This window comes from Camellia sinensis, chromosome 6, assembly GCF_055761805.1.
Source record: "Camellia sinensis isolate YWXY chromosome 6, ASM5576180v1, whole genome shotgun sequence".
NCBI lineage: Eukaryota > Viridiplantae > Streptophyta > Magnoliopsida > Ericales > Theaceae > Camellia > Camellia sinensis.
Window position 1 is genome coordinate 108,600,099 of NC_138966.1, and position 26,978 is coordinate 108,627,076.

Below are 26,978 nucleotides of genomic sequence, written 5' to 3' on the forward strand. Positions count from 1 at the left end.
TCCCAAACAATTTCTTAAACTTAAAAATTTTATAAAATCACTCCACTCTATTTTAATTAATACATATATACTTTTTAATTTATAATAAAATATTAAAATAAATAAATAAATATATATATATATATATAAAAGATTTAATATATAAAATTTATTATAAATTAATAATTATATAAATAAAATATTATATAAAATTTGTTAATATTATATATTATACAAATACTTAATAATTTGTTAAAATATTTTTCACTCTACTAATTCACCTGGCTAATCTGTGATTTGTTTATTCGTCGTTGGATTTATAATTTTACTCGGCGCACACTAATGAAAACTATATATAAAACCCTCCTCCCAACCCCATTCCCCTCCTCCAAAACGTTTCCCTCTAGGTAGTTCGATTTCAGCCCCACCGATTGCCAGAGCAAAATCTGTATTCGAATCGTGATTTTATCGAATTGAATTTCATGTATTTGATTTTGTGATTTTGGCGGAGATCGAATCGAAAAGTAAGGGGGGTTTGTAGATTCTTGATGGGGAAGAAGAGGAAGTCTGTGGCGACGAGCCTCGACGAGGTTGATCGAACGATGTATTCGACGTTTTGTAGCGCTGCGAACTCGCTCTCTCAGCTCTACACCCAGGCCATGAACCAGCAAAAACTCAGCTTTCAAACTGGTGAACGCCATGGACTGGTAATTTTTTTCTTCATCCGATCAATTTGTGTTATGGGTTTAGCTGGATATGTACAAAAGTTGTGATTTTGCTTCGCTAATTCAATATATCAAGGCTATCAATTGTATGAATTTTGTCATAGATCTTTTGATTGTTGTGATTATGATATGATGTGTTTATTTTGTTTTTAGGGTGTGCTTTGATATCTGACTATGTTATGTTTATTAAATAATAATTACTTGTTTTGGTGTTTTGAGATGAATAATATATATATATTGATTTTATATTGCTCGTGATTTCGTATTCCGGAAGTTTACAATTGAAGGTGTCATTTGCGTTTCTGATGTTGGGAGGCCAAATAAACTTACTAAGTTGGGTAAGCATTAGCTTAAGAGTGTAGACAAGCATATTCTTTTATTCATTATGTGGGGACTGTGTTGCAAGGTAGAAGTGTTTTGGTTGTTTTTGCTCTTTGGAAGATGGATTGTGTCTGAACTCGTTCTGGTCTAAAGCCATCTCCTGACTGTAACTGAATTTTTACTCAAATTGGAGTAAAAAACTTTATTTGATATGAAGGACTCCAATGGAAAAACTCATATGTAAGCATAAATTTGAGTAAAAGCTTTAGTAGTGGCAGAGTTGTAAATTTAAAAACTACAAAATGGTCTTGAAAATTTTTGCGAACATTTGGGTCTCTCTTGATTTGGGTAAAATTCAATTTGATATAAGTTTGAGTCAAGGATTGGAGACGTTTTTGAGTGATTTTTATTCATAATTAAATTTGATATATGTTTGAGTCAAGGATTGGAGATGCACTAGCCCAGTTGTCAGTGTGATTCCCATAGTATCTTCAAATTTATTGCAAAAAATGCAGCGTAACCTTTGTTAGTGGTTTTGGATTTTTTATTAGATATTTCATTGGAACCTTTATTGAAATTGAAAGATTAAAACAACAAAAGGAGTAATTACGGCATTCATGGCATTTATTTGAAAAAAAGGGGAATTTTTACTTTCACATAGAAGGTATTATTAAGTGATTTGAAGATAGAGTAAACAAATCTTTTATAATAGCATTCCAAATTTGGGTTCCCTGTTTGGTTCCACGGTAAAAGCTATTAAATGCAAGAACAGAGTTGTGAAATTGAGGTTAGTAACTAAACCAAACCAATGGAGTCTTGTGTCCCAATTAAGTGGAATTGGCTACATAAATTCTTTTTTTCCATTCTACTTTGTCTAGGCTACACGTTCGTTTAAATTAAATAAATTTATTGTTTATATATATATATATATATATATGCTAAGTTTGAGGTTATTCATGCTAGTAATGTATGCAAATAAAGCTCATGTTCGGATACCGTATGAAATTTGTACACTCATTGTGGCACCCTTGAACACCCAGATATCGTCACTAGGCAATGGGCCAAGGCTGGCTGAACCTTGAACGAGGCCTAAAGTGAAATTTTAATACGAGGCTCTTTTATATTTTTAAATAATATTATTGTTTTTGTTTTTTTTAATACATAAATTTAATTTCCTATTTTTGCAAATAAAATTTTTGGCCTTTAGTTAGAACTATAATGTTTTAGTTGGACCTTTGTAGGAGGACAAATTTTTTTTTTGGAACCTTTAGACAAGAAAAAAAAGGATTAGTCTTTTACGATTTGGGCCTCTGAATAGGAAGGTTTTTTTTTTGTTTTTTTTTATGGGCTCTAGGGGACATAGGTTTATAATAGAACTTTGGACAAAAATATGTATTTTTATTATTTTTGATTGAGGGCCTTTTTTTTTTTCCCCCCCAATCACTTGGGGATTATTTATAAATATCAAGAAAATTACATTGAACTGGATAATCAATTATTTAAGAAACTCCAACAATACATGCCAACAAATATAATATTGATACAAGAAAGAGCTCCATAATAAGAAAGAAATAAACAACTAAGAAAAACCCCCGAATAAAAAAAAAAAAAATCAATCATGCTTTTGGCAAGGATTCTACATTGCCTCTCAGTTGATAGTGTAGATGAGTGGCCAATTATAATGATTTTGTTTTGTTTTCTTTAGGCAAGAAATTTTTTCTGTACTAATATATAGGAAATATATTTTTTTAGGCCTTTAACGAACAAAATTAGAGCTGGGCCTTTCGAAATTGGATGCCTAAAGCAACAACTTTGGTTGCTTAATTGTTGAGTCGGTGCTGCAATGGGCCATCTATATACCTCTGTGTATAGATTGAAAGCATTGCTAGATCAAACAACTAAAGCCAATTTTAAGTCACCATAACTGACGAAAATTCATTTTGATATTCAAATTTTGATTTATTATTATTATTATTATTATTATTATTATTATTATTATTATTAATACTTTGAATTGTAGATTCAAGCGGGAGAGGACTTTATTTTAATCTACATAAACAATTAAAATATTAATTGAAGACATGACCAAAGGTTTGCTCCGAAGATTAATGTGGTGTTGATAGCTTGGTGCTGTGTGTGTCTAAAAGATGATAAACTGAAACTTCTATACTATCAAAGAGTTGAAGTATTGAATAAAACAATAGAAAAAGTGCATTTAGATTGACAGCAAAGGGCTTGGATTTTGATAAGTAATGAGTTTAGTTTAATACTTGGTTGGTTTGATTTGAGGTAAGAGTAGCATAATTGAAAGGAAGGAGTTTGATTTTAAACAAACATATTGAGTAAAAATTGTAAGCTGAAATTAGAATATTCTTCTTCTTATTTTTTTTTGGGTCCACTTGATAAGAGAAACAATTCACTGGAGATGTTAAATTTTGGGCTTGTTCATGGTGGCAAAAGTAGGCTGCATTTGTTTGTTGCAATTGAGATAAGTAATCATAGAGACCATGTAGCTAAAGTTGAAGAAGTAGAAAGCAAGAAAGCCAACATTGGACTACATAAATCTTATGAAACATAATTTTTAGAAATGGAATATTTCATGATTTTCATTACCTAGGAACTTTGTTATTAGAATCGTACAATTCGATTCGATTCGATTCGATTCGATTCAGTAGGTAATCGATTCGAACAGGTTGTGGGAATCGGAAATAGCTATGAATCGTAGGCGAATTGGTAAATTGGTGAACTGAATCGGTGAATTGTGAATCGATTTGATTTGCTAAAATCGATGCTTGGCTCTTTTTTTTTTGACTTTTTATTGTTGGAAAATGGTTCATACAACGTTTTTAAGGTCTCTAGGATTATTATATGTTATCTTTTGACTTTCTCCCTCTCTATTTACTCTCAAATACTTCAACCTTAGTGAAAAAAAATGAACTTTCTCTCTCTAGAATATTCTAGGCTTACATATTCAATTTTATTTAAGCACTAGCATTTACAAAATGAATTTTTTGAAGGCATCAAGTGTGATTTTTGAAAAAGTTTAAAGATTTTGGTTTTTTAATCTTGTAAAAAGTTAAAAACATTAGAACTGTTTGGTTAAACTTATTTCAAACAGCTTCTGATTCTAACAGCTTATTTTAACTCAAAAAAGCTGATTCTGAGAAGCTGCTCATCCCTTACTTCTGAGTATCAGCTTCTGCTGTGGACATGTTAATTTATGGTTATACTCTTAAATTTTTTTATTTTTTATTTTTTTAAAAATAGAAAAAGACTTAAATGGACTATAGATTATTATTATTATTATTTTTTATGAGAAATGTAGACAAACAAAAAATAAAAATTAATTGAAAAAGCTATTTAAGAGTTTATTTAACAAACACTATTCAGCAACTTAAATCTATAATTCAACAGTTACACCAAACAGATTAACAATTTCTGATTAAAGTCATAATCTATAATCTGTTAAGCTATAATCTATAAGCTGTTTTAACAGCTACACCAAACGGGGCCATTGTTGTTGTGTTATTGTTTATTGGAAATCAAAAGTTTGTCTTTGTTTGCTTTCTTTATTAAGAACGGTTGATAAGAAATAGTATCTAAAAGGGAAAAAGTGAAGTGATAAACATGGGAACTAGTGTTAACTTCTTACCCAGACCACATGATCATCATTTAAAACAATATTTTTATTGATTTAAGTCTAAATATTTCATATTTATTAGATATATTTAATATATAAGCGTGTAGATATATTTTGTATGTAATTAAAAAAAGGTGACCGACTTTTTACGATTCACGATTCGATTCGATTCGATTCGCGATTCGGTACAATATCATTTCGATTCATGATTCGAATTCCGATTTGACAACTATGCCTAGGAAGTATAATTGCTGTTATTCATGGCATGAAAGGGTTCTAGTATAGTAGTATGGCATTTAGAGATAAAAAAAATGCAAAAAGGAAACAAAATAACAGTAAGATATTTGATATTGTTTTCTCACGAAGAGGTGGTGGACATGAGTCTTTGTTCTCTATTATGTTTCTTTTAAATCTATGGTTTTAATGAATTTTCTAAATGACTGTGTTCACTAGTTTATGGACAAGTTGGTTGTAGAAATCTTTTTTTTCTCGTAAGAAAGTCAAGCAATTTCTTGGCGGATCACAAAAGTTTGGATTAACTTCAGATAAGGATGCTTATTTAGTATATAGATTGAAGTCCAATTATGCCAAAGTAAGTGATTTGTTTTTGTGCTTTTTGTTGAAAAAAATGAGTGATTTGGTACTATGTAAAGTTGATACATTATTGCTATATTCAAAGTTTTAAAAAGCGGCCGCAACCGTTACGTAACGCCGTTACGTAACGGTTGTGGTAGTTACGGCCGCTTTTGCAGTGTGGTTGAGATTCACAGGTGTGTCGGCTGTAGCGACTGCCGTAGCGGTCGTAACGGTGCCGTAACAGCCGCAACGGCCTGTTATGCACCGTTACGTAATAGTTCCAAACTGTTTCTTTTGAAAAGACACACACACAAAAAAAGTTGAACATGGGGGAAGAGGGATAGAGAGAAGAGGGAAGATAAAGAGAGAAGATGGAGGAGTAAGAGATAGAGAGAGAGAAGAGAAAAAATGAAGAACATGTTATTGATTTGTTGAAGCTATAAGACCTATGCTATTTTATTCGGCTGCTATCACTTAATCATTTTGTTTGTGTGTGTTTATCTATATATTGTTTGAAAATAATAACAATAAGAACAATAATAAGTGTGGTCATTATCTATTTGGCTTGGTTAAAATATGTATATATATATTTATGTTCTTATTTATTCTCTTACTTTTGTCATTGTTTATCTTATATATAATAGTTAGTGATTGATTTTTTGAATAATATAAAGTCATTAATTATTAAAATAAAACGTAAAAAACTCAGTTTATAGTGATTTAAAAATATGAAATATATTGAATCATACTTAAAAATTTATAAAAATTGATCAATATTTATTTTAAACCTAATAAATATGATCATAGAAAAAGAAATATGCGTATCGGTAAGTTTTTTTCAAATTGTACGAAAAATAAAAAAATTCACGATTCCGGTTACCGCAACCGTTACGCTACGGCTTTTACACCCCGCAACCACAACCGCGCCACCGCCACCGTTACGGCGACCGCAACCGCTTTTCAGAACCTTGGCTATATTAGTGTAGCATTAAAGCAAATAATAAACATAAACAAGTATAGGGGAGACTAAAATCTGTAGAAGAGAAAGTGTCGTGGTGTGGCCCAATTTTGACCAATCAAAAAATAATGGTCTGATCCACTTTGGGTAATATGCATTGAGAAACAATATCAGCACATACTTCTAGATTAAGGTTAAAAGAACTGTGCTAACATGTTCTTGGGGAAACATATTATAGGCTATGTTTATGTAGCCTTATGTTTCAGTGCCTATTTCTCTTCTCCTCTCTGATGATGATGTAGTCGAGAGTTTATCTATAATTTTAATTTTATTATTTTGGAATTACTATTTGATTAGGAATATTTGGTTTAATTGGAATAGGCTAAAATTAATAAATTCCTATTTTATTAGTTTCTTGTTATACAAGAATTAACTTTAGTTTATTATAAATAATGATGTAAGCTTTATGGCTCTTCAGTTGATAGGTGATGATAAATTCAAAATCTTTGAGAATTTTCTCTTTCTTTTTTCCATTATTTTGGTAATATTCAGATTCAGTTGAGTTTTAGAAGAGTTGTAGTGTTCTTGCTACTACGGATTCTCTTCTTACACGTTTTTGCTACATCAGTTGGTATCAGAGCCTTGCTCAGTTCCCAACCATGGGATAGTTATATGGAATCTATTGTAGATTCCCTTACACTGTGTTTGGTTGGGGTATTTGGAAAGGGAGTTGGAAATGAAAAGGGAAAAGGTAGGTGAAATATAAATAAAATATGCCTACATTTCACCTAGTTTCACATACTTTTTCCTTTTCCCTTTCCAAATCCCTTCCCAAATCCCTTAACCAAACACAGCGTTAGGGTACATATTTGTCAGGTGCAACTTGTGGCGTTTGGTATGCAGAAAGGATGGTGTGGCAATGTGTTGCAAATAAACTAGAAGTGATGCATAATATTTGTCCTTAAGTTTCTGCCTGATTTGCTGGTTCTTTCAAAATTATTACTTAATCATTATTTGAAGCTTAGAAGTGATTTAATAATACTGTTGGTTGCAAAGAATTCGTCTTTGTTCTTGTTATCAATGTTCTTCCAGTTACTACAGATCATCAGTTGTGGGGGATGCCATATTCACAAGTGATGTCACACACATGAAGTGAATGACTGACATGTTATCTATGTAATGAAGATGACTTTGCCAGAATTCCTTTTGCTTGGCTTAGAAGGACGCTCATTTGGGTGTCGGACTTGTGATTTACCAATATCAATGCATAACATGCATCAATATGGGACCATGCAATTGATATTTTTTGTTAATAATTAGTAGGAATCATTATGCATTTAGTTTAATATCATGATGAACGATTCAATTGTTTCTACTGTGAAAATCCAGAAATACCTATTTTGTACTTGTTTTATGGTGAGTTATCTGTAGTCAAGATCTATAAGAAACTCAAGATGCTATACTTGCCCAATAAGTATTTAAATTTATGCAAGTGCAACAAGCAAAGTGGTGGCTATGATGAAACTCATTCAAATGCTGTTGAAATTTGAGAAGATGGCAACACAAAATTGGTCCTAGCAGCCATAAGCCTAAAACTTTTAGCCTTTCGGAAGTTGTGGTTTACTAGATAACTTTTCAAAAAAATGGGCAATGCCTTCTTTTTTCCCTTCAACGTGAAAGAAATTGATTGCTTATTGATTTTTGTGCTACATAGGTATGAATATGAGAGCATTGCATCATGGCTAATTTTACCTTATTGTCTTAAGGTAGCTTAGGGTGGCTTGAACTCTCAATCTCTAATGTCAAGATCAGTTCAAGGAGCCCAACAGGTATCATTAAACCAACAGGTTGATCAATTTTCCCGTGAGTTTGTCACACTAGGCTATCCTAGTTGTGCCTTGGCTTTGTATAATACAAAGTAATGGATGCACTGAAAGATCACTCATTTAATATTCCTAGGACCTTTTGAGAAGTGAAGCTAGGTTATAGCTATAAATGCCTGGGTTCTATTGTTTTTTTTGGCCATACTTGTATTGGAGATATGGCTGTTGCATATTTCCTATGGTAGACATATTGAATTTGTACTTTGGCTTTAATCTCTCTTTTTTTTTCCCTTAATTTTTTTTTTTTGTATGGGATTATATTTTTGTCTTCTAAGCAGCATCCAAAGAGAAACTTTCTTGTAGGAAGTGATAATGTTGGATATCATTCTGCAATCTTTTTGTGATACTATTTCTGATGTTTCATGTTTGGCACTCTCATCTTACGTGCTACAATACGAGTTGTAAATCTTTTGAATTTGGAGGTTAATCTGACATTCACTGCCATAATTTGATTCATCTTTTGCAGGAAAAACTCTATCAGTGGATTTTGAGACAACAAGAGGGAGGATCCAGAGTAAACACTGTTGACATACTCACCTACCTGCAGGTTTTAGCTTTCTTCTCAACCTTTTTTCTTAGCCTTTTTTATATGGTCGTTGTTGTTTGTCGTTTGTTGTAAGACTACCTATAAGGCATGTCTGATATATATTTAAATGATTTTGGGGCTGCCAATTGTCTTGAATGACGTATTGTGGTACCATTCTACAACTTGACTTATTTTATCACACTGGCAACTAGCCTATGAAGCACAAATACTTCTAAAAGGGAGTTGTATCCATATCATATCCGTATGCCATGTATCAGATATCAATACTCTTTAGATACTTGTGGATACGTAACAGATTCTTCCTAAATGTATATTGTACTTTATGTTAATTTTGAGATGTATATTAATCACAAATACTTCTAAAAGGTTGTCGTATCCACGTCAGATACCGATACTCTTTGGATACTCATGGATACGCATTATTAGATACTTCCTAAATGTATCTTATACTTTATTGGATACTTTTTGGACACTTGTCACATATCCAACTATTATGAAATTGAGACTATAATAAACTTTTGCATAGCATTAGAGTATATATTGTTAAAATAAATATAAGAATAATTTTTCAATATTTTTATTTCTTACCGAAGAATAAAATAGTGAGATTAAAGTAGTACCCTACTTTTCTAGATTTTATCAAATTAATGTATCCACTAAAAAGAAAGTAAATTGACTATTGGCTCAACTATTATCTAATTCTAATGATGGTTTCTTAGCACTAAAGGTCGTTTGGGTATCATATCTTCTAAAGATTTTTCCTTATTGCAGTAATCATATCGTATCGATATCCATGCTTTATAGCTAGTAGCCTTCGTGTAAATCGTTCTTGGGAATTGCTGTTTGATTTGCTATAAAATATTCCTTGGGACATGCTGTCTAATTTTAAGTGAGATCTAGATAAATATTCCTTGATGCAAAACATTTAATATTTGATCATCCTTGCACCCACTTGCACAATGCGAACACAGATTCAATATTCTCTCTTGCACTCAATTGATTGCAATTATTTTTGTTGTTTTCTATTTACCTTATATTTCCCCCTTTTTTTTAGTGAAGACGTAAAACAATATCTACAAGGACAAAAGGGGCATACTCCTGAACAAGCAGAACCTGCAACATCTTAACAAACAATTAAAACAACTCCCATAACTAGAACGTAAAACTAGCCATAACTCTCACTCATCAAGTATCAACAACACAACTTTGACTGTGAATGTAATACCAATACCATCTAGAAAAGCATAACCTACAACAGCAAAGAGCATAGATTTCTATATGAACTTTGGTTTTTTAGATTTGGGACTTGACTTTTGTACGTATCTGTATACAGATTGTCACATGTAGGCCTTGGCATAGCGTCATCTCCAAAACCTTTTAACATATTGATCTCCAAGTGGCAGGCCATGGTGCCATGTCATCTCCACTGTATATATGGATGCCAGGTTAAAATTAGAGAGGCCTCCATGTTAGTGCTGTGCTCCACCTTTCTCATACTTGGTTACCATCACTCTCCACCTGGAGGCTTCCACCTCACTGCTACTCTCTCTCTCTCTCTCTCAGGCTGCTTCATCTCTACCCCTCTCCACCCTTGGTTGTCCTTCACCTTATAATTAAACTCTGAATACATGCAATCACTTGTAAACCACGCACCTCGGTCATATCCGAATGTTTTGTTTTGAGTGAGAATCAAATATGACCTCTGGGAATTACACCATAGTAACTCCCCTGTAATGTTCAACCCTTTAGCCATTGGGCCACCTGTGCGGGTTGTCCTTTCCCATCTTTGTGCCTACCATAATTTCCAGCAGGCCCAGTCTTTGCACACCACCCTAGACCACCCACAACTTTATTGACAATCTGAGATGTACTATCATCTGTGAACGTTCCCTATTTTGTAAATGACACAATTTTGTCCCTGACCTTGACCAAATGACCATTTTTTATTTTAAAAATGATTTTTCCTTTTTACCTTTGTTTATTTCGGTTATCTTGTAACTTCAGGTCTCAATTGAATTATGCAGATTATTGTACATATTTGAAAATTCAACAGTCCGTGGTTGCACATCTGAATTCTGTGCAATCCTGGTTTTTGTTGCATTTCCCTGGACAGCCAATTTTTTCTTAGTTTCTATAGTTCAGTGATCCGCTGATGTTGGTTCTGAGATCTATTTTGTTTTTATTTTTTTTTAAGGTTGATTTTACCTGATTCCATTTTAGCTCAGAGTGGAATTTGTTTTGGTTATCTTGGTGCAGACTGAGCTGGACTATTGCGGAGAGGAGCCATCAGTGTCACCTAGAGCTCCACCCCAAAATCATCATTCACAGTCCACAATGCACTCTACAAATTCAGGTTTCCTAGTCTCTTCAGGCTCATCTGGTGCACCGAATGCTGCGCAAGGGTTTCAAACAGAGCACTCAGAACAGCAGCCCAAGAATTATGTTTTCTCAAATGCTCTGTCAAGTCCCGTTCGTCGGAGCCTCCAGAACTATCATATTGCACAAGGATTTAGGAACAACGAACCCAACTTTGTGCAACAACAGAACCGGGATTCCAATTCCTTGAACTCCAATGATTCCTCCATGGACATGCATGCAGATAGTCCAAGTCAAAGTCATGAGTCTACTTACTGAAAATTCTTTCCTAGTCCGCATTAAAAGCTTGCTGTGGTGTTTAGTGTGGTTGATAAGGAAAGGAGGGCACAATGTGGAAACGGTTTGCTTCACACAAAAATAAACAAGTGATCGTGGTGACTTGTTGAAGTGTGACGAAAAAAGTCGAAGTAGTGTATCTCATTGGGCAGAATACAATATTATTAGCGCCAAACCTGTTAGATGGACTCTTTTTCTTCTTCTTGTTCTTCTTCTTCTTCTTTTTTTTTTTTTTTCCTATTGTCAGTTGGTTGGTTTGGGGGTTCTGTGTTTTATGTAAAGTGTTTGTTTCTGGTTAGTTCGGAAAATGTTTGAATTGGTATTGTTGGTTGTGTCTTTGTTATGGTTGTCTTTCTCAGTGATATGTGATATCCCTAGTAAAATTACATCATTGTAGATTTATAATTTGGTACTTGTGTGTACTTGTGCTTCATATGTTATATGGTGTAGGTTATACTTAGAATATGGATTCACAGAATTTGGAGTTCTAACTTCAGCAGTGAAGTTGGAGAAATGTCAGCGATCATCGAAGAATAAAAAATTGGATTTTCAACTTTTCAATTATTGGCTGAAGTTGGATTTGCCTAAAACAAGTGCAGTTTGGTACTTTTGGGGTTTGCTGAAGGAAAATTGAATATTTAGGTCAGAATCATTGGCACTCTAGATCTGAGGTCCATTCCTCTCTTTCCTTTAATTCGTCTCGAAAATCAAAAGAAGGTTTATGCCTTTTGCCACTGATTTGGATTCAATGTTTGAGAAGTGAGAGTTATGGGCAAAGTAGATCTTGTGATGGCAGTTTTTATCTTAGGAGTGTAATAAATCTTGTATTGATTCAGGGACGGAGTCATGATTTTTTTTACCGGAACACAATCTCGTTTAGAAGGTACATATGGAATCTTTTGCTATTTTACAAAAGAGATCGAGAGTGGAAAATAAACAAAGCACTGTAAATGTGATTATAATATTTTGTCATGATAGTGTGTTTGCAAATCAATCTCTGCTTTCTTTTGTACTGTGTTTGATCGGGGAGTTGAATAGGGATTTAGAAAGGAAACTAGAAAAGATAGGTAAAATATGAACAAAACATTTCTATATTTCATTTAATTTTACACACTTTTGTCTTTTTTCTTTCCAAATTTTTTCTCAAATCCCTCAACCAAACACAGTGTTAGTGAAATAAAGTTCAAACATTATAAATCGAATGGTTGTCCAGGAAACATATTGGAGGTGTTGTTGGGCCTCCACGCCTACCTTGATGATCCAAGATATTTAATTTGTAAAACTCGTCGAGTACATCATTTCTGTAAAAAGTCAAGTTGATCGGACGTCGATAGCCACTTGATTATTATGCATTTGTGTATGCAATTTATTTTTAAAATCATAATTGTAGTTGAAATAAATGTAATTTAATTAAGTGATTATAGATGTCCGATTAATGTGATTTTTTTCAAGAATGATATACTCGACGAGTAACACATTGAATGGTTTGGGTCATTGAGATAGGCTTGGAGCCGGGCCCACCGAGATCCAACAGCACCATCTAGTCTCTAATAAATTAGACTGGAAAGATGTACTCATGAATCAATAATTATACATATATACATATATCACAGTTTTTAGATGAAACTTGTGTTTGTTTGTTACGGTAGAAAAAATATATATATATATATTTTTATATTTTTTAATATTGGTATGTTGCAAAATAAAAATAATAAAAAATGTTTTTATGATCAATTAAAGATGAGTTAATTTTGATATAAAAATTTTCTCCTTAAAAAAGTGAAACGTGTTCCAAAGGTAATGAAATATACTAAGTCTTACCACCATTATCATCACCACCACCGCTATTGGCCACCACCTTACCACCACCACCACCTCGGCTGCTCTATGTCATTATACCTCCACTGCCGTGACTGCCACCACCACCACTACTATAAACATTATTGTCGCCTTCACTTCAATTAAACAACCACCACCACCACCGTTGCCACTGCTATCATCACACAATCATTGCCACTGCCCCACACCCTACCATCCCCTACCACTGCTGCCCCACCACCATATCACCACCCACTATCACCACCACCACCGCTCCACTGTACCTCTACTATCATCTTCACCACCACAACTACACAACTACCACCACCACCACCTCCACCTGTTCCACCACTACCATAATTAACCACTACTAATACCTTAATTTCCAAGGTCACAATCAAATCTAGGAAAATGTTTTAATATTTCTGTCCAAACAAACAAGCATGAAGTTTGTAGTTGGTATACCTAATTTTCCTCGTACTCGCAGACACTTAAATCACTTAATCATCAACAATGCCCAATCCGGATCCAAATCAGTTTAATTTTCAAAACAAATAAGAGCAAAACCAAAACAAAATCACAATTTGCCCCTTGATATATTATTGCATAACAAGCCTACTAAAACACACAAACTCAGTCGGTGCAACTTAATCACAACCTAATGTCAGACAACAACAATGGGGTCCAACCCTTTCAATCCCACATGAATCAATCCATTTCGCATATGCTTGAAATGAAATGAAACAAAATGATTTGAAATGGAAAAAGCCAATTCACCGACCTAATAATGTTCTCACAATCACTTCTTTACATTAGGGGAATCCCATGCAACTTGTTGGCCCTTTAATGGGTCTTTGAAAATGATTGATGTTTTAACTCTCACTTAGGTTGTATTGTAATCTACAATTCATACACTTTATTTTCTAGTTGACAAAGCCATTGTGGCTTTTCATGTCCCCACAAACCCCCCCTCCTCTTTGCCAATATTAACCCATTATCAAAGTTCACTTTAGAGAAATTTATTTTGATCTAAATAAAGTGTATATGTATTTATAAAGTTGAATGAAGTGTACCATTCTTTTTTGACCTCTCAATCATTCAACCAACAAGTCAGCTTTATAAAACCTTCCAACAACTTTCACTTTGTAGGTTGTGTTAGCAAAAGCATATTCCCATGCTCTATCTTTATTTAGGGTATATTTGGTGACGTTTATGTCAAGTGTTTTATGTTTTGAAAATTTTGGAAATTGTAAATGAAAACATGTTTGACAATTGTTTTCGCTCAAAAAAAAAAAAAAAACTAACTGTAAACAATTTTCAAAATTTACTAAATTGTAGAAAACAAAAAATTTGTGTGCTCAATTGTTTCGAAAACAAGATTTGATTCACTAGCTCCTTCTCCATCCTCTCCTACTCGTCACCACCTTTGACAACCCGTCAGGCTATTCCTTCAACAACTCACTCAAACATATTTTCTTAATTTTATTTTTTGCATGTTTTGGAATCATGTGTGCGCTAGACAAATTTTTTGTTTTTGTTTTTGTTTTCAGTAGACAAACATATTTCTTGTTTTCTGTATTAAAGAGAGAGAGAGAGAGAGAGAGAGAAATTGTAAACCTTACCAAAAGCTAATAATATTTGAAGCTAATGTGACAACACTAGCATGAGTGGCTACATATGTACCCGAAGCATGCCTCCCATAAGTTTGATGCCCTTTTTTTAACTTACAGTTGCAAATCAAAACTATTTGATTGAGATATGATAGATGTTAAATACTTTGCTTATTCTCATAACCTGCCCTCAAGTTTTTAAACAAATGGTGGTTTTGTTGAAAAGATGTGATGTGGTGATGGGCTTCATATTCACTGATGGGAAGATCAATCTATTCTTGAGAAAGTCAAATCTAAAGATAGGTTGATAATGCTGATGATTTAATCTTTGATGAACCAATAGCACCAATTAATTTAGATTCCACCCATAATCATCACAAGACAATAGGATTATTCTCAAATCAAAATTTTCTACCATAATATGGAAAAGAAAGAAATTCAAAATGGCATAATTTCCGGAGTGTCTCATGTTTGACTTTCACAAGGCTCAAAACACTCATGGCTTAACCTATACACATAATTTATGAGTAATTGCATTTATTCTAAATTTATTCATAAGACATTATACTGAATGACAGGATGAACTAATTGGAGTTTTCCATCATAAAAAAAAAGTCCAAATAGCCAAATAATAAAACCAAACAATGAACAACAAAATGGGAGTACATGGTTAGTTATAGTTTTTTCTTAATCTCACTTTTTCATGAATAACATGTGTTTCAGAAACTTGAGTATGCAGGAAAAAGAGAGGTAATAAGCATGATGACCTCCCCCTTCTTTTGAAGAAAATTTTGTTCAGATGTTTTCCATTAAGAAACAATATGTGGGACCAATAGAGTGTGCATCACATTACTTTAACTTGGCACATCTGAAAAAAGATTCATTTCCTTCTACCAAAAAGTTAATTTTGAAGCTATAAAATCATTGCATTTCCTAAGGAAAAACTGACCCCCACAGTCCCCATTTGAAGAGTGATGTAAATTTATGAATCTCTATTATTGATTCTGTATGTACAAATCCAGAGAACTAATGGAGACATTTGGATTGAGACAAGCAAACTTCAATCATTTAGGTTTTGTTAATAAAATTCGATCTATTAATTTCGACATTATGAGTACAATCATTTTGTACAAATTATATCAAGTATGTATCTAGTCTATTCCTTCCAAACCCTCAATCAGTCTTTGCCTACTTTACTTTTTCATCTTTTTCTTTTGTGCTTATCTTCATTTTCATGTAATTTCATCCAATGGCCTAAAGAAAATAAAAATGAGTGTGTCACCCTTGGAAGCTAGTAAATAAGTTCAAAACCTTCATAAATTGTAGAAGTCAAGAAACAAAAAACTAAGGACATGTAATGTAAGTGCTTTATTATTGTTTCTTGCCGTTGTGTCCCAATTAGGATTAGTAAGTTGGTTTATATTGTTTAGAAGTATGCAATCATTGATAATTAGAAGTGCCCAACAACATAATTATATATCCTAAAGTAGTATTTTTTTTGTGCATAATTCTTGGGCTTGATGTGCTGACTTTACTTTCCAAAAGTGTACTCAACATAATTATCAACCGTAGGACTTTACCAAATTCTTAGGGTAAATTACACTGATATCCCTTAAAGTTTGGTGAAAAATATAATTAGTCATATATTTTTGACATAATTATATGAACCTTATTTTAATAAGGTTAAAATGATTGAAATTAATATAAATAGTGAGTAAATATTGAAATAAACAAAGATAAATATATATTTTAGTTGAAAACATATTATAATATCATTTTTCATTCATACGAATTATTGATGAAAAAAACCTAATTGATATATGAATTGAAATTTCAAGAAAGACTAGTGTAATTATGTTAAGTATGGGACTTAACTGCATTTTTTTTTTTTTTTCAAATTTCAGAAAATAGTGCAATTTACCCAATTTCTTAAAATGACTAAAGACTACAAAAATATGTAATTTGACAAGTTAGTAAATAATCTTATTAGAGCCTTCTCTCACATTTGGTGGCCTAAGTCACAAAACCTTGGTTTATATGATCCAGGAGTATATTTTCTTTTAAAACCGATTTTGAGTTAAATGTCTTCAAATTCTAATATGATAGTGTTGACACCACAATTTATTTTTTTATTGATTGTGACATGTCAATTATGACCAAATCTAGTTTAATTGATAGTGGCTTGCCAATTGTGATCTGTCGATTTAGAACACGAACTATTTTTAAAGAATAAACTTGGCCATAGTTATTACAATTATTGTTGGCACTAAATTTTAATAAAAAAAATTACTTGTCGACAGATATGTTGACGTGGCATGACAGGTGTGTTAATGGCATGGTATGACATGGCATGATGACATGCTAAATGGAAAGTCAGAAAAGTTAACTATTGCAGTCATTTGAAAGTTAGTTATTAGAATTAAGGAATCAAAACTAAGTCAAAATACAAAATCTGCAAAGCAATTCCCATGAGGAAGGGGTATGGATAAGAGGAAGGTAAGATCAAGGAAAATCATGGAGATATTGCTGCATTGGAGGATGGCCAAGCAAGTATAAAAGTTCAAGACATCAGAAGAGAAAATGACACACAACTTAACTCATACAACGTGAATTCAAAGAATAGTTTCTATCGAGGAGCAGCAACTTAGTATTGTTAGGAGTAGTGCAGCTTTAATTGGTTACAAATTCTTTGTCGATTAGTCATTTTTTTTAAGTTCTTTATTCTTGTTTAAGTTCTTATAATTTTTAACAAGTGATAATTTTATCAGTATATTCTTTAATTAATTACTTCCAAAGAAGTCATTAATACGTTTTGAAAAACTTACGTGATTCGTGATTTGAAATAGATTTAATTATAACAATTTCCAAACAAACAAAACTAATAACCTAAATTGTTTAATATGTACGAAAATGATTTAGATTGTTCTTGTGCAATCAACAAATCGACAAAAATAAATTTTTTTTTTTGTGAAAAAAATCACAGTTAAAACACTTCTAATTGTGATAAAAAATTACGAGCAAAAAACTACTAATCAATCCATTATGAAGAATAAAAATACACAAAATTATCAAACAATTTATCCAATATTCCGTAAAATTATCTTTAACAATTTGTGCCTCTTTCACCAACACCTTCGTCTCGGAATTGAAACTGGATGTGATTTGGGTTTCTTAATTGCAAGTATTTCCAAACATCACTGGATTCAACATCCAATGGCACCAATCCTCGCCTCTCTCTCTCTCTCTCTATATATATATATATATTTGTGTATTTGGGTCCTCCTTTCGCTAATTTAGTGTAAGAAAGTTGAAAATTTTGGTTTAGATTAGTTGGGTGTAGATTCCAAACACTACTTGGTTCAAAATCCAAGGCACCAACCCTCTCTCTCTCTCTACATATATTTGTGTACTTGGGTCTTTTTTGTTTTTGTTAATTTAGTGTAAGAAAGTTGAAGATTTTGCTTTAAATCAGTTGGTGTAGGCATAGAATGTGCTCTGTAATGTTTAATTTTTGATTTGTATATATATATATATATTTGCGTATATGGGTTCTTGGAAAAATGTCTAAAGAGAAAATAATGAAATTATCAGGTGTGGTATTTTGCTATTTTAGTTTAAGAATGTTCAAAATTTTGCTTGGTATCAGTTGGGTGTTGATCCGAAATTGATTTTTATTTATTGTTTATTTTCTTGCATTTTCTGGGTGACCTAACGGAACGAAATTGATTGTTTTTTCTTTATAATGAGTTATGGGGCAGAGTTAGTACATGTTTATCCGTACATATAATAGTGCTCTTCTTCTTCTTTTTCAATTTCTTGTTTTGGTGGTGACTTTTCTCCTTCTGTTATGTTTGGAAAAATATTGTATGAAAAAACAATGTTGGTATATGTATAAAGATGGGTTCAAAACACTTGAGGGTATTATGGGTATTTTAATATTTATTTCTGTTAGTTGTTTAAATGGTAGTCAAAAAATGAGAGAATTTTAATATTATTGTGCTTGGTTTGAGTTTTTTGAATTAAGTTTTTTGAAAATTAAGTTTTTTGATTTTTGTGTTTTTTTGTTTTTAGTAAATATTTTTTAAATTTTAAATATATTTTTTTTACTTTTTAGATGCACCTTACTTAGATGTATCTAAAAAGTAAAAAAAATTGTGAAAAAATATTTTAAAAAATTAATAAATACATAAAAATACAAAAAATGTACTGAATTCTCGTATTTTTTTTTTATATTTTGGGAATTTAGTGAATTTTTAAAAGGTTTTCTTCACAAATTTTTTATTTTTTAGATACATCTAAGTTATGTATGCCTAAAAATTTTAAAAATTGCTTAAAATATTTTAAAAAATCAATAAAAACAAAAAAAAACACGAAAAATAAGAAAGTAAAATTTTTTGAAAAGTGTTTTTTGAAAAGTGAAACCAAGCATAGTTAGTAAAATTTTTTGAAAAGTGAAACCAAGCATAGTTAAAGTCTGAGATATTTCTATAATTATTAAAATTATAAGAAATGTTTTTATATTTGCCAAAAATCTCAGAATAAATAAGTGTAATTATCCTTACTCTTTTGACGTTCAATCAAATTTAACTTTTTTTTATTTTTAATAAATTTCACAAAATTATGAAGAAGGAACATTTTCGATCATGTATATAGTTTTCACTCACATGGTGTAAAAAAAATCATAAAATAAAAGTGGGATACACCCATAAGTGATGTTATATGCATCAATTATTACACTAATGAATGTACCAACACTAATTATAAAATTATTATTAATCCCACTCATTATACAAATTATAAATATCAAAAAAAATTTAAATTATACCAAATCATCAATTGGTATACTAATTAATATATATACCAATATACCTTTCACATTTAAGAAACTCACTGATGACTGAAAGCTACAAGCTGCCTTCTAATGCTCACACTCCAACCTCGGATCTTACTACTCTAAAGTGCAATGGTATGTGATTTTTTTTGGGTATCAAAATGAATATTTGGCTCAATTTGGTTTGATTTTTGGAATATGTTTTTTAATTTAAAAAAAAATAAAATCTAAAAATTAATTTAGATTTGAGGGACTTATCACATGTTGTCTTTTAATATGTTCTAAATATTTTTCTACCTATACTCATAGTAAATATTTGATAATGTTGTGGGGACAATGTTGGTACCAACCAAGTATCTTGAGAAGAATAGACTACCCCTAATTTTATTGATTTTACGTACGTTTTTTAACAACATTTTAATAGTTCTAACTACAACGTCTTAGTGCAAAATGAAATTTTGATAAATTAAAAAAATGAAATACAACCATTTAATGATGGAGAAATTATATGTGGGGACATAATTTTTGAATGACAACACGTGGTCGAGGTGTCACCGGAGTGCTAGCCGAGGTGCCACGTATCCTGGTCATGATGCCGAGATGATCTCGGCTAAGCCGAGGTTATTTGCGAAGATGTGGGAGTCCGAGATAAGCGGATAAGGGACAAGAGTCCTAGAATGGGAGAAGACTTCAGTTTTGGTAAAGATAAGACTCTTAGAGAATTTATCCTAATCCTACTAGGAGTCCAAGTTCAGCAGTAATTCTAAGTCCATTGGAGCTAGGAGTCCAAGTTCAGCAGTAATTCTAAGTCCATTGGAGCTAGGCTTCTATTGGGACTAGGATTATGTTAGTTATAAAAAAGAGGCACCCTCATGGGTCTAAGGTATGTTGATATTTTGTCTAGTGAGTTAAGCACTATTGGTTATATCTTTAAGAGATATTGAGTACTGACTTGATCGTCAGAGTGCCACCGGGTGGACGAGCCACCGCGGGAAACTCTTCTTTCTGTTGCAGGTTGTTCGGGATTAATCTATTCTGCCGGTGTTCTCCAGTTGAGTAGTAAGTTGACAGTGTGGTCAGAAAATCACTCACACATTACATATATCAGTGTAGCTCTCTACAAAAAATTATATATAAGTGAAAAAATTTATTCATATTAATAACTAAAATTATAAGTTTTTTAATGATTTTGTACATAATTTTTTGAGAATACACTGGAAAGTAATTTCCCCTTTAATGAATATGGTTTTCTCCTTTTTTGTTAGTGACATGGCAAAATTAGAGGTAAGATAAAAATTATTGCAAAATTCAAAACTGGAGGTAAAATAATAATAATAATTAAAAAAAAAAACTGTTGAATTCATAATAGCTTTATGTGTATTTTTTTTTTTTTCAACTACAAAAGTATATTGAGAATCAAATTTTTAATTGTAAGATTAATGACACTTTACTTTTTAACTATCAATTTATTTCTTAGCTTTTTAAAACTGCATATTTACAAGGCGAAAGTAAAATATTTTTATAATTTTTTATTATTAAATTTATTTTTTAAGTTCTCAGAGACCGTAGCCTAGGGAGGGGAATCGAATCCTGGCCTCTTATTGAGGGGCTTGACTCTGACCAACTACTTCTCTTTTTATTTATTTATATAGTGTTAGTAGATTAGTAAGTTAGATTACAACAAAAGAACTGTAATCGTTCCATCGATTCGACCCTAAACCCTTGATCTTTTTACTCTCGAATTCTGTCACTCTATCGACTCAAACTCTGAATTTTTGATCTTCTCATTTTCTTAAAGAACAACTATATGGACTACTAGACTAATTGTTCTATAACTTTGACCAACTAAATTAGACCCAATGATTGAAACAATTTTTCTATTTTTCTTGGGTACATTGGAGACTGTAGCTTAGGGAGGACAATTCATATTCCGTGATCTCTTATTAAGGTGTAAGGTCTTTGACCAATTAAACTAACCTACTAGTTGAAACAATTTTTATAATTGAGGGGTTTATAATTCTAAAGCTAAGAATGTTAAAATATATCCTCACCAACCACCACTTCACCTACTACACCTATATCTCTCCTATATAATGCACCCCTCACCAATTGTAATATATATCAACAAGAAAGATATCAATCAATAATATACATTAATTTTAACATGGTATCAGAGCAGAGATAAGATTTAAGCCTGTATTTCTTTGTCACCGGCGGGCAGCCGGCCGGCAACTTTGCCTTTGCTGCCCGCTGGAATTTTCCACACATACCTTCAAATTCCTCTCTCTCTCTCTGTAGTCTCTTTCCTCTTTATACTACTGAAAGTCATGCCATCTTCTTCACAATGAAAGTCATGTTCTACTATTTTGTTGAAGCCGAAATAGATCCACCTTCCAAGCCTCTTGTTCTCTGGTTAAATGGAGGTTTCTTCAGCTTCTCACTTCTGCACACCCATTTTTCTCTCTCCGGCGATGACGTCATTTCCCTCTCCGCCACCAGCAATGGCCGCGGCCCGCCCTCGGGTCTCCGTTCACAACCTCGACTCCGACATCGTCGCCGACGGCGCCACCACCACCCTCCCCCTGCCGGACGTCATGCAATCCTCGATCCGCCCCGATATCATCACCTTCGTCCACACCAACATGTCCAAGCACAGTCGCCAGCCCTACGCCGTCTCCCCGGTGCCTTCGGAACCATGTGTCGCGGCGGCCGCATGTTCGCTCCGACGAAGATCTGGCGACCGCTGGCACCGCCGCATCACCATCAACCAGACCCGCTCCGCCGTTCCCTCCCTCGTCATGGCTCGCCGCCACCGCATCAAGTCGGTGCCAGAGATCTCTCTCTCTTACGGAGCATACAGACGCACAGAGAGAGCAAAGTTGCACCCCTCTCCTGATTCTCATTTTTTTTTTTTTTACTTTGTCAAATTCCACAACCCCCACACCCCACTCACGGTTTCTCTTTCTCTAAAGATCCACACCCACTCACCTTCTTTATTTTTTCTTTTATTTCCTTTACAACAAGACCCCATGTGCCTGGTCCCCTCTCTCCACCGTTTTGATTCCCACTTTCCTTTTCTTTATCTTATTTTATTTTTCGTCTAAAACAAAAAAAAAAAAAAAAAAACAAAAAAAAAAAAACAAAACAAACAAACCTGCCGACCTCACCCGCTTTTGCACTCCACTTTCTTTCTTTTCTTTTATTTTCTTTATTTATTTATTTATTTTTATAAAAAAAAAAAAAAAAAAAAACAACAAACAAACACGGAGGAAGAAGACGAACTGCAAATTCATTTTATTCATGTCGGGGCTCACCCCGATCACCATTTTACACCAAAAAAAAAAAAAAAAAAAAAAACATATATCACACAACCAAACAACCACATTCACAAGCGGGATTTTGCTTCTCTACTCTGCTGCAGGTCTCTTCTTCTTGCCTCCGTCCTGAGCGGCCCTTGACGGTGTTGCCTCCGTGCTTCCTAGACCACCCAGCCAGTTGCCTCCTCCCTGCTCCTCCACTGCCGCATATGGCGGCCCTCCAAATCGGAACATCACGGTGGCCTTCCGCTTCAGCTCTTTGTTTTCTGCCTTTAGCACACTGATCTCTGCTCGCGCATCCTTATACATGCGTTGGAGCAGAGCCAGCTGGGCATTTACATGCTGCACTTCATTTGTCCTACTCTGCAGCCGGTTCGACAAATTTGTGACCGCCGTCATGCTTTCCACACATGCCTTCAGAGTATACTGATTGGCCTCCACATCTGACAGCACTGCCATTCTTTGCTCCACAGACCGCATCGGAAAGTTCAACGGAGTAAACTCCGGGGCGCTTGGTTGAGGTTCCAGTGCCACCGCACCAGTTCTCTCTCTTGTTGACTCGTTGAGGTCGGGAAAGAGGGTGAGCAGCCCGCGGGAAGACGATGAAGCCATTCTCTCAGACAACAGAGTGTTACAGACTCTCTCTCAGAAATCTCTCTCAGACACGGCAGAATTTTTTCAGAGGTTTTTCGCAGCTTTTCTCTGCCTCAGCCTCAGCCTCCGTCTTATAGCCGAGGCAGCCACGCGCATCGCGCGCCTCTTGCCATCCGCCCGACAAACTGGCACGCCTTTTCATGGCACATCTTTTGATAAAGTGGGCACGCCTTTTGATGGCACGCCTTTTGATAAAATTGGGCACACCTTTTGAGGGTGCACCTTCTTCAACGGTCCGACATGACCCTATAAACTGTCCCGACATTTGATTCCGGTTAGCATCTACAACGGTCCGACATGACCCTATAAACTGTCCCGACATTTGATTCCGGTTAGCATCTACAACGGTCCGACATGACCCTATAAACTGTCCCGACATTTGATTCCGGTTAGCATCTACAACGGTCCGACATGACCACATAAAACTGTCCCGACATTTGATTCCGGTTAGCATCTTCAACGGTCCGACATGACCCCATAAACTGTCCCGACATTTGATTCCGGTTAGCATCTACAACGGTCCGACATGACCCTATAAACTGTCCCGACATTGATTCCGGTTAGCATACCGTGTCCTCTACACCGTTCTGACACCACCATCCAGTGTCCTCTACACCGTTATGGCACACACATCCAGTGTCCTCTACACCGTTATGGCACACCCATCCAGTGTCCTCTACCACGTTATGGCACCACCTTTCAGTATCTTCACCAACGGTCTGACACGACCATACAGTGTCCCCTATCTTTTTTATTTTTATTTTTATGTATTTTCTTATTTTTATGTATTTTCTTGTTTTGTTCCTCTCTCCAAACTCAAGTTGGTTAGTTTCTATCCTCCTTGAGTTTGCGGGGGGCTGTTAAAATATATCCTCACCAACCACCACTTCACCTACTACACCTATATCTCTCCTATATAATGCACCCCTCACCAATTGTAATATATATCAACAAGAAAGATATCAATCAATAATATACATTAATTTTAACAAAGAAAAGTAAAGTGAGATTCTTAGTATAGTTAAAGGGGTAAAGTAAAATTAATCCTTTAATAAATTGATTGTTATTAATCCTTCACAAATCATATTCCATGATCTCTTATTAAGGTGTAACGATTTTGACTAATTAAACTAGCCTTGTGGTTGAAACAATTTTTACAATTTGAAGGGATTAAATGTATAGTTCTAAAGTTAAGAAAAGTAAAGTGAGATTCTTAATATAGTTAAGGGGGTAAAGTAAGATTAATCCTTTAATAAATTGATTGTTATTATTATTTGTACATGCAAGAAAAAAATTACACATAGAGCTATTAAAATTGTGAATTTAAGAAATATTTCTTAAAAATTTTACCTCTACTTTTGCCATGTCACCAACAAAAGGGAGAAAATCATTTTGTTAATCCATAATTGAAAATGAAAAAATAATATTCTTAATTGAAAACACAATGAATGCTTTTTTATTTTTATTTTTTATAATGTAATATTAAATGTGAAAGTACTGGGTGGAAAAATCTGTAATTTTAAATGTGAATATTAATCACACTGAATGCTTTTTCTCTTAACACGAGACTGGAAGTTAGATATATGAAAATTTTCAATTCAATATAAATTTAAAAAATATAAATAAATAATAAATTTTATAAATATTAATAATTAAAGTCATACTTTTTTATTTTATTTTATTAGTGAATAGATTGGCTTCATCTCTTATTTGGTGTTAAGCTTCTCTTTCAGAGGCTCCTAGTGACCTAAAAGAAGGATTTTTCTGGGCAGAAGCTCTCGATTGTGCAGGTTATTTTTCAAATCCAAGCATGAGAATACCATATCAACCTGAGCCTCCGTTTGGGAAGTGGGTTGGCTTTTTGACTTTTTGGCTTTTTAGCTATTTTAGCCTGGGCTATTTTAGCCTGGTTTGGGAAGGGCTTTTTGGCTTTTTGGCTTTTTTGACTTTTTTTTGTGAGAGAGGATTGTAATGATTATGGGTTGGATTTGATGTTTTGTTTTTTGTGGCTAAAATAGCCTATTTTATTTTTTATGACTATTTTAACCAAAAAAATCTGGATTTTTTCTTGCCAAACGGAGGCTGAGTCTCTTTGTTTTTACTTTGTTGTCCTTTGCATTGACTCTATTTTGGACATCCCATCCCAATTACCTCATCAGACAGAAAAAGAACAAAAAAAAATAAAAAAATGAAACACAAAAGTCCACTACCTATCCAACAGCCCAAACCATGTGTTGCCTCCACATGTACCTACCAAAATCACATCATATACAACTCCTAAACTCTATGGCACAATATTTGGCTTCATTTGGGAAGTGGCTATTTTAGAGATTTTTTAATTATTTGATTATTTTAATAGATTATTTTAGTTTTTGTGTTTGAAAAGATGGGATGAATTTTTATTTGAGTTGTTGTATTGAAAAATGTGTTGAAATGATGTTTAAAGTTAAAATGACAAATTTGTCCCTAACTTTTTATTTTTCAAAATTAACTAAAGGGGCAAAATTGTAATTTAACAGCTGTGAGATGAATTTTCGTGGCACAGTACCTAGCTGTCCGTTGCTGTGGGATAGCTGTGGGTATAGGCTGCTGCTTGTTTTTTTTTTTATTTATAAAAATGGTTGAACAGTAGGCTTTTTGACTTATTTTCAAATTGAGGCTATAATAGCCTCAAATTGATCTTCTCAAACAGCGCCTTTATATATAAATTATGGTGATTAATTTAAGATCCTCTTATTATTCTAACATTACATCCTTAGATGATTATGAATAGAGGAGGGTAATATTTATTTGAGAATTACGGATATTCAAGTTTTGCTTACATATCATTTCTAGGGAGAATTTTTTTTTTTATTATATATTTTTGAAAATTAATTGTTAATACAACAGTACTACACACATGAAAACACATGAAACCACACAAAACTAATTAGAGAATCATTTACTGTAAAAGTTTTTGTAGTTGGTTTTGAGATTGATTTTTGCTAACATTTCTCTTGTTGATATGATAATTTATTTATTTTTTTAGACAGAGAGAGAGATAATTATGTGATTTTTTGTTTTCATCAAGAGAAATGTACAATGATGAAGGTCTTTTGGCTTTTTTTTCCCCCGCATTTAACATTTGCTTTTATGATAGAATTTACTTTTTCTTTTGTATTTTTGTATTTTTTTTGTGTGGGTGTTCATAGAAAGGGGATAGAGTAGAATGATGAGATAAGATGTATGCTAATGATAGGGAAATTTATTTTTATATGCATGAATACAATTTAATGATAGACGTTTTTGCTTAATTTGATTTTGTTTTTAAATTTTTTGCTGTTATTTTATTTTTATGTGACATATTCATCGTATATTAAATACACATAAAAAATGAGGTTTTTTCGTGTTGAGTCTTAGGCAAACACCTTAATTACATTATGGTCGAACCAAAATTTTTTTTTCTTCTTAATTTGAAATAACAATAA

General features: G+C 33.2%; 1 protein-coding gene across 1 annotated transcript; it reads left to right on the top strand.

The window, feature by feature from the left end:
- The first annotated feature begins 253 nt into the window (after positions 1-253).
- LOC114305611 (uncharacterized) lies at positions 254-11,683 on the top strand. The gene is made up of 3 exons (XM_028250717.2): positions 254-686; positions 8,549-8,629; positions 10,886-11,683. The coding sequence occupies exons 1-3, from the start codon at positions 528-530 to the stop codon at positions 11,261-11,263; spliced, it is 618 nt and encodes a 205-aa protein (XP_028106518.1). The 5' UTR covers positions 254-527; the 3' UTR covers positions 11,264-11,683.
- Positions 11,684-26,978: the final 15,295 nt, after the last annotated feature.